The sequence below is a fragment of the Rhineura floridana genome, chromosome 21 (assembly GCF_030035675.1).
Source record: "Rhineura floridana isolate rRhiFlo1 chromosome 21, rRhiFlo1.hap2, whole genome shotgun sequence".
NCBI lineage: Eukaryota > Metazoa > Chordata > Lepidosauria > Squamata > Rhineuridae > Rhineura > Rhineura floridana.
This window is the reverse complement of record NC_084500.1, coordinates 3,204,614-3,214,117: the sequence shown is the minus strand read 5'-3', so window position 1 is coordinate 3,214,117 and position 9,504 is coordinate 3,204,614. Positions and strand designations below refer to the sequence as shown.

At 47.8% G+C, this 9,504-nt stretch overlaps 1 protein-coding gene across 1 annotated transcript in view; it reads right to left on the bottom strand.

The window, feature by feature from the left end:
• Window positions 1-533: 533 nt before the first annotated feature.
• The window catches only part of SRRM3 (serine/arginine repetitive matrix 3), an 85,804-nt gene continuing 76,833 nt past the window's right edge, over window positions 534-9,504 (bottom strand). The window contains exons 13-16 of the mRNA XM_061604737.1: window positions 8,683-9,032; window positions 7,549-7,764; window positions 6,714-6,851; window positions 534-723 (exon numbers count right to left, since the gene is read on the bottom strand). Coding sequence (XP_061460721.1) covers window positions 534-723; window positions 6,714-6,851; window positions 7,549-7,764; window positions 8,683-9,032 — 894 coding nt within the window. The remainder of the gene's footprint in view (window positions 724-6,713; window positions 6,852-7,548; window positions 7,765-8,682; window positions 9,033-9,504) is intronic.

The window sequence follows — 9,504 nt, the reverse complement described above, 5'->3', positions numbered from 1 at the left end:
GGCGGAGTCGACGTTTGTTCATTTGCTCCATGCACCTGAACCCAGGAGGTCTGATTCCCCTGAGGAACCTCCCCACCTTCTGTGGGTGGAAATGACAAGATCAAAAGAAGAAGAAAAGAAGAGCCCATCTGGCCTCTTGTCCGTATGCACAGCTGGATCATTTGGGTCCCCGCTGGCAAACCCTCGACTTGATCCTTCAGCAATCCAGAGGCCCCAACAGAACTGTAACTCCCAACGGAGAGTTTGGTCTCCACCTCATGATGCTGCGTGCAGAGAGGCGGCAGAGCAGTTTTCTCCCCACCTCGGCCCTACCTATCTATTTCCTGATTCCCTGATGAATGGCTGGACCAGCTACCCAGTCCTTGCTGGCGGAACACATCCGGCACCTCCAGAGTCATGAGGAAGGGGCTCTGGATGAGATGGAGGTGACTGGTGCTGGCTGAGGAATTCAACTGGGCATGCCTGGAAGGGGGCGGGCGGGCGAGCGAGCGGGGAGGGCGATCAGGCCCGGCCAGCGACCGGGCAGTTGGTCCTCAGAACCCAGCACTCTCGGAACTGCTCCGACTGTTGTAGCTTGGGCTGCGGCTCTGGGTGCGAGTCCTGCTCCGGCTGCTGCTGTAGCTGTCGTAGCTGCGGCTGCGGCTGTGGCTGTAGGAGTAGCTGCTCAGGGAGCTGGAAGTGGATGGACTGGGCCGGTAGTAGGGGATCGGGCGCTTGCGGGCACTGAAAGAGGAAGAGAGAGTTTTAGTGCCTTTCAGCCATAGTGGTGGGGTTGGAACTGGATTTGATTAGGAGGGGTGGGCATAAGCTTCAGCACTGAGGGTGAAAAGACATTGGCTTTTTAAATGTAAAACCATAGGGCAGAGTGAAAACCAAATTTGCAAGGAACAGTGAACACCTTGGCTCTTATTCCTGTAGTTTTCGTATATGTATATATTGCAGCAAAGTGCAGAAATCACTGGTAGTGGAAAAAATAAAGGCACAGAAGGTTTACTACAACAGAAAGGTAAAGCTGATGCAGCCCCTCAGCTTCCACTCAGGGAGCCTTGGCTAACTAACTGAGAACAAAGACAGGAAAGGGAGGGAGGAAGGGGAGGAGCAAAGCCTGCAAAAGCAACAAACATTTTAGAGGAGCAATCATGGAAGAATAGATTGCCTTTCTGTCTATTTCCCACCGCCCCACTGGGTCAGGTCACTCGTAACATGTGTTGATACTTTATTCTCAACAGTTCCAAACTCCAAAAGGGTAGATGGGCTGGGATGTTGGGAGTTGGAGCCCAGTAACATCTGGAGGGGCACAGCTTCCCATTCCTGCTTTAAAGCATATTGATTGTTTAAACAACAAATCTTGGGTTTATACATTCTTACAGCAGTCATTGTCAATTTCTTTATACAGCACATCTCCCACAAATGCATTGCATCTTATACTATTCTTTAAGATTGCACTTCTTTCCTCTTCCCTCCCTGTCCTGTTTTCCTTTTGTGTCACGTATTTAAGATATTAAGCCTGTGGGACAGGGGGTGTCTTGTCTTAACCGATTATATGTAAACTGCTCCAGCAGCCTTTTTGGCTGATGTTCAGCATACAAATGCTCTACATAAATATTTTTTTTGAAAAAAGCAAGCTTTTTTTTGTAGCTCATATTTCAGTTTTGATTCCCCCTCCCAGTTCTTAAATGAACAAAGTACAAAATGAACAAATCTGAAATGTTGGGTTCAAAATTGGTTTTCACTCCACACGGACAGTTTGAAACCTTGCAAAAATGACCCAGCTGAATGGTTTGTTCAGTCACAATGGATCCCCCAAGTAGGGCTTGCAATCCACCCCCCAAAGCCTCTTTTCCCCAAACCTGGAGCCCTCAGAGCCAAAGCCGCCGCCCCTGGAATCATTAGTCCTGGATTAGCCAGCTAAAACAACAGAGCGTGAAAGAGTTAAGAATGCTTGTGTTTTGCCGCAGACACTGGCGAATTGAAGCTGCAGAGAAACAGAGATTAGGTGTTAGTTAGAGGGTAGACTTTGTCCCGAAGGCAGCCCCCACCTTGCTAATTCCTTGCCTAGATGCTCTCACTCTACCTGGATGTTTCTGCTATCTGGAAGGCGGAGGAACTGAATCAATTTTGAGTCAACTAGCAGGGGTGCTGAGATTTTCTTTTGTTTTGATGGAGAAACAATTTGGATTTTGCTGTGCTGCAACACAGGAAATTAAGAACACACATGAAAACCTATACTGGATCCCACCAAAGGCCCATGTATTCAAATTTTCATAGTGGCCAAAGAGGTGCCTTTGGGAAGCCTACATGCTGAACCCGAGTGCACCAGGGCTCTCCCCGCATGTGATTCCCAGCAACTGGTATTCACTGCCTCCAACAGTGGTAGTTGAACACCCAGACAACATCGCTAGCAGCCACTGATAGCCTTACCCTCCATGAAATTTGTCCAATCCACTCTCAAAGGCGTCCAGATTGGTGGTCACAACAAATTGCGGTTGTGATGATTTCTTTGACAAGTTTATATGCCACCGTTCAAAATACATTCCGTTTGCATGGCAGGTCAAGAGCTGTGTTTACACGTGGCAATACAGTGTCTCCCCATTCGTTTTCAAATGACAAATGGCTAGGGGGTGAAAGGATCTGTTGATTTCAGATCTCTCAGATCCTCTTTTTCCCAATCTTAAATTCTGTTCTTAACATTTCTGCAGCAATGTGCAACTTCTTGTTTTTTTTAAATCCTCTCGAAAATTCTTCATTTTAATGCAAATTTCTCCTGACACACACACACACACACACGTTTGTATGCAATTTTTACTTATCTAATGCATTTTTGTGAGCCATTTCTCCTAATGCAATGCTTTTTGTATGTTGTTTTCACTCATATATTCATTTTTATGGACACTTCCCCCTGATATATGCATTCCTGTAAACATGGTTTGACTGGAGAACTACACTGTAACATTTGGATAAGTGTGAATTTCGAAGGATGGCTGTTTCAGTTCTTGCATTGTTTTGGAAAGTGCCAATTTGAGAGATTCAAATGAGAAATGAATCAAATTTGCCTCCCATCCCTATGCGTGAAAGATGAAGCTATGCCCTGTGGAGGAGAGGGGTGTGAGATGCATGATGAAGATCTGAGAGAGGAGAGGCAGAAAACTGCCTGCTTAACCATCACTGAGCGCAACCATCTCAGTGTGGTCAGTCTTCAAGCTCAACCCAGACACAACCACCAAACCAGTCTCTGATTATTTTCCATGGGGTGTTAGTGAGACAGAGAGACACATAGCAGAGACAACACAGTTTCACAGGCCTCACAGAGTGGTGGATTCAAGGAGACTCAGCGGGGTCCTGATGGAAGGGAAGGTTACCATGGTAACCTGGCCCTGCAGCTATGGGCTTGGCTTGATGCTTCTCCAGGAGGAACCTTGAGACGAGGATGGAAAAGGAGAGATTCGCATCATTAATGATGGAGAAGGAAGAGCATGAGGAGGCAAGGAGAAGAGGCCAAACCAACAGCTGAAAAGAGAACCCAAACCACACCAGAGATAGGAGGAGCAGTTCCGATGGCTCCCTCGTGCTCTTAAGATAGTTGGCCAGCGGTTGTCATCAGGTTGAGGAGACATGATCATCAGTCCCTCCAATGGTGAACTCAGGTGGCGGCGTGCCAATCCATTTGGCAGCAAAACAAGGCTGCCCCAAAACAGGGCAGTAGCGTCTACGTCTATTGAGGAAATCCTGGGATACGGCTGGGGAGACTTCATGTTTATGGGATGTATCTGGTTGCCCCCCTAGAATCCTGTGGTCTACCAGTCGGAGCCAAGTGCAAAATAAGCAGCGGCTTAGAAAGAGAGGTGGGCTGGACACAAACAGTTCAAAATTAAGGCTCGCTTCAGTCCAGGAATTTGCTTTCAGTCCCAAAGCTGAGCTCAGAGTAAAGGAGCGGGGAACAGGATCTGAGGTGGCAGGTCAGATCCTGGGCTCCTCCTCCACCCCGGGGGCCATTTTGATGGGTGGGTGGGTCTGCACAGATGCCAATCACCTGATGTCACTATGACATCAGATGACCCACAGTCAAGTAATTTTCCTTTGTGAACTCAGCTGGAGTTTCTCATGCGGAGAAAGCTGCAAGTCAAAGGAAGAATTTTGATTCAAAAGGTATAACAGACCACACCCTTCTTCATTTTAGCTGTGGCTTGAACTTTCCAGGGTCTCAGGGAGTTATAGACCCCTTACTGTGGGAGGGAGCAGGTCCCTACGTACAAGCCAATCTCCATGAAAGGGGAGTGCATTAGCCACTAAGCAGAGTCTTTGACCTTTCATGCTCATTGGAGCCAAGTAGAGTGAAAGGAGGCGTCAGCCGCTGAGAAGACCCTTCTCAGTAGCTAACTCATGGCCTCCCCTTTCATGCTGATTGGCTCCTAGGGACCTCTGTTGCAGTGGCATGTGGACTCAGAGGTGACATGGGGAGCAAGTGAGATGAAAGAAAGTAAACATGGGGTGTGGCTAAGGGGCATGGGGTGACTACATATGTGACATCAGGACCGCATTCACACCAGATATTGATTCCACTACTATTCCACTTTCAACAGTCATGTTCCCTCCACCAAAAATCCTAGGAAGTAGAGTTTGTGAAGGGTTCTGAAAGTTGTTGGGAGGCTCCTCTTCCCTGCACAGCGCTACAATTCCCAGAGTAATTTAACAGTCAGTCCCTCTTTCCTGAGAACTCTGGGAATTGTCACTCTGTGCGGGTAATATCGGTCTCCTAACAACTCTCTGCACCCTTTGGGGGAAGCCAGGACTGTTTAAAGTGGAATAAAAGTATGGTGTGGCCCAGAAATGGGAAAGGTGAGCATGGTTTGCCCCAAACAGTGTGGTGAGCCAACTTCCAAGGCTTGGTGGTCCTAATCAGTGGTGGACCTTTGGTGGACCTCCCTGAGTCAGAAGTCCATTGCTGATTTCCCCTCAAAGCTTTTTTCATTTCAGCAGCCTAATTATTTTGCAGGGGGGTTGTTCCTATTGTTAAACCACTGAGAAATTCCTGAAGAGTTACTACTAATCACCCAGAGACATACTTTTGCCCATCTACTCTGTCCTAGGAAAGCTGAAGTATGGGCTCCAAAACTGCCTGATGGGAATCTGGGAGTTTGCAGGTGGCAACTGAGAAGAGAGGGAGAGAGAAAGATCTAATGGAAACTGGTGACTCTGATGCCAGGGGGGCAGTGAATCCACTCCACGTTTTAGCACAAACTTTTGAGGAGCTGTCCAAAGTGCTGAAACTGAAGCAAAAATAATACTAGGTTCAGCTCTTTGGACACTTTAGGCAGTTAAAGTTCAGAATAAAAACCCAGAGTGGATTCCCTGCCCCACTGATATCAGAGGCATCAGCTGCAGCCGCTGCAGTTCATGGGCAGGTCAATGCGGCAGGCAGTGGTCCTTAAAATATCTGGAATAAGGATGTCATGTATGAATAAGTGTCATGTATGAATAAGTGTCATGTAGCCAAATCTGCACCAGGTGTGACTCCTGACTGGCTGCTAAATAGAATTCTTCCAGATCTATGAATGGATGCCCTTCACTCCTATGGGGGGAAAAAATCCGAAAGGACCATTTTGGGAGACATTGTAGCAGTAAAGACATACACTCAGTGCCCACAACCAGAGATGTGTTGCACCTCCCCGGGAGTTTTGCAATAACTATACCCTCTTTCCACATTCCCCCATGCCTGTCCAAATGATGGGACTTTTACGAATAATGATAAAAGGGCATATTCCTGTGAAAGTTAAGCACTTAGACTGCAGTCATCACCCCCATTTACATAGGAGTAAGCCCTGGTGAAGTAAACAGGATTTACTTCTGAGTAGACATTGTTAGGATTGCAGTTACATCTCATTCCTTCCAACGGAGTGAGTTTCATGTATGGGCAGAACTGACCCATTTTTAGAAAAAAATGCTACATCGATGTAATGTAAAATGTAATAAGGCAACAGTAACGGTTCTATAAGATGAAACAGAACTTAAATTCAATTTAAATTGAAATCAATGGAACTCAGATGTGCTTATATTCAGATCTTTATAATAATAATAATAATAATAATAATAATAATAATAATAAAATTCGTGCTCTAAACTCCGGGCATAAACATTAACTGTATAAACAGAACAACGTCTAAACCTTTTACAAATTCATGAAATCAAACAATGGCAAAATTCAGCTCAATTCCAAACCCATCTCATTTGGGATGAGACAGGCTTTAATGCTGAAATCAGTTTTCCTTCAGCACCTTAGTCCTGAAAGTGTGAAATTTGTTCTGCTTTGGTGCTGCAGGAAATCTTCCACCCACTAGGCAATGCAGCCAAATTCTCAGGCAACCCAAAAGTCTCAGTTCTGTCCTGTTCGTTGCAGGAAAGGCTCCACTGACTTGAAAAGAATCTCTGCCCCTAAAATGCTCTCAGGTGGGTTTTGATGTCTGCCCATAGATCACCTTTCAGGAACATTAAAGGTGCATCCAACAACTGAGAAGGGGTTGAACTTCACAACCGCCAAGGTCCATTCCAACGGTAAAAGTCTATGATTCAACCACCTCTATTCGTTTTACCCTCTACTCTGCCTAGAAAACTTCATGTAACTCAAAGGCTTGCTCCCATCGCTTGTGACTCATAACTGCTTCATCCTGTCTGCCCTGCGAGCCTACAGCAGCAACTGAGACCCTGCCAATATTTACCTAGTGATTCTCCTGGGCTCCATAAAACTGGGGGAGTCACGCCTTCTCTTTCGGATAGGAGAGTAGCTCCGAGAGCGACGACGGGCCCGAGTCGGTTCTGTGTCACTGTGACGGGCCCGTGGCTCCTTGTCTTTCTCTCTAGGTGTGAACAGAACAACACAAAACAAAGCAACCCTTGCAGCCTCGTTTCCACGCACGTTATGGAGCTTGACGGGGAATCTCATACTCTTGAGGCTTGTTGGGGAGCAACAACGGCCCTGTGAGGCAGACCCAGAGCACCCTTTAGGCACAGGAGAGAGTAAGGGTGTGCAACATCCCCCCCCACCCCTGGTGACTGAAAGGCAGGACAACACCTAGGAACGTAGGAAGAAGCCTTCTAAGGAGTCAAGTCAATCTAGCCCAGTATTGTTGACACTGACCGGCAGCATTTCTGCAGGGTTTCAAGCAGTGAGTCTTCTCTCAGTCCCACTTGGAGATGTCGGGTATTGAACCTGGGACCTTTGGCATGCAAAGCAGATGTTCCACCACGGAGCTAAGGACCTTCTCACCCGATTGGTTGGCCGTTGCGTGAAGACAAGGAGCTTTGCATGGAGAATGCCCAAGTTCAATTCCCAATGGCATCTTCAGGCAGAGCTGGGAATGCCCCCTGCCCTGGAGAGTCGCTGCCTGTCAGTGTCGACAATACTAAGCCAGATGGACCTATGGCCTGACTCACTATAAGACAGACTCCTTTATGGTTAAAAACCACCCTTTGCATCTCCTTCAGGTTCTGGGGGGGGGGGAAGGGCTGCCCTGCCCCTAGTGTCAGAACCGGGAACTGCGGGGGCTGCCTCACCTGCTGCTTGTTATTTTTTTCTGGGATCCAGACCGGGTCCTGCTGCGCGCAGATCTCTTGTCCCGGGATCGGGACCGAGACTTTGATGGGGAACAGCTAGAGCTCCAGGAGCGGCTTCGGGACAGGCTCTTCCTTCGCTCTGACTTGCGCCTGGAGTGCTTGGCTGGGACTGGAGAACAACTGTTGGGTCGTCCCCGGCGGTGCCTCTCCTTTGCTCTGGAGGTGCAGCAGAATAAGATAAGCAAGGCCAGTTAGACGGGGGGAGCCTCAAGATCAAAAGGCATCTCAAATGTAATGACTCAGTCGAGGCTGGTGGCTCCCATGCCAGTAGGGGCAGTGAATCCACTCCAGACCTTAATCCGAACTCTCGGGGAGCTGTCCAAGGTGCTGAAGCCAGTTCCCAAAATAGGTCCAGCCCCTTGAAAGTTTGGACTAAACCCTGGAGTGGATTCACTGCCTCACTGACATGGGAGCTGGCATTTGCTGAGTTTCAGATAGAAAGGAGAAGCACATCTCAAGGATGAATGTTTATTTACTAAATTAGCCCTGCGCGTTTTGGCTCAGGTGCCTTCTGCAAGGGCTTCTCTCTAACAAGTTGCTTTGTTGTTGTTATGTGCCTTCAAGTCGATCATGACTTATGGCGACCCTATGAATCAGTGACCTCCAAGAGTATCTGTCATGAACCACCCTGTTCAGGTCTTGTAAGTTCAGGTCTGTGGCTTCCTTGATGGAATCAATCCATCTCTTGTTTGGTCTTCCTCTTTTTCTACTCCCTTCTGCTTTTCCCAGCATTACGGTATTTTCTAGTGAATCATATCTTCTCAGTATGTGTCCAAAGTATGATAACCTCCATTTCATCATTTTAGCTTCTAGTGATAGTTCTGCTTTAGTTTGATCTAACACCCAATTATTTGTCTTTTTCACAGTCCATGGTTTGCACAAAGCTCTCCTCCAGGTGGGTGACCTTGGGCCAGTCACTGCCTCTCAGCCTCAGAGGAAGGCAATGGTAAACCCCCTCTGAATACCCCTCACCATGAAAACCCTATTCGTAGGGTCGCCCATAAGTCAGATTCGACTTGAAGGCAATCCATTTCATTTCACACACACACACAAGCACCCTACTCTGATTCTTACATTTTTAGGTGTACCCCATGGTTTTTTTCTGCCCCGGCTGTTGTGTGGTACGGGTGCGAGCAGCTGGACCCCTCTGAGTCGCTGCTGTAGCCGGTGTGGCTGACAGAGCGTGGGGACTCCTTGGCGGCAGAGAATTTGGCCCTGCTGCGGCCCTTGTGCTTGTGAGCTGATGTGGACCTGGTGTGGCGCCTGTGGACGTGTTTGTCGCTGCCCGAACACCTCCCTGGTGGTGACACAGAGCGCCGCGAGGCCTTGACGCCGTATTTACACCCTCTGCCTTCTTTGGAGTGAAGTGATGCGGCTTCATTCTTGGCATGTGCTCTCGCTGAAGGCGACACGGAGTCCAGCCTCTAACAGAATGAAAGAAAAGGAGGGAGAGAGGGGAGGTAGGGCGGGGGAAAGAAATAAAGAAGGAAAGGAGAGGTGTTTTTTTAAAAAAAAAAAAACAAAGAAACCCCACACCAGCAGGGAAAGCTGCAGGTCACAACAGCAATGCACAATGATTGAATAAGGCAAGCTACACAGATCCTACTCTCTGCACCCCTGTTCAACCTCTCGACCTTAAACAACGCAGCTCATGCAAAATCTCTGGCATGCAAAACAGGAAATAGAACAGAAAATAAATGGGGAGGGACGGAGAGTTCAAACGGAGGGAGGGAGGGGAATCGCTTTGGGGACATGAAAGTATATGTGTGCGTTTTCTTCACGAAAGAAAGAAGGCCTCAGATGATATGTTTAAAATAGACAGTGTGTGTGTGTGAGAGAGAGAGAGAGAAGGGAGGGTGTTCATATTGGTGGATGGGGGAATATTATGGGATGGGG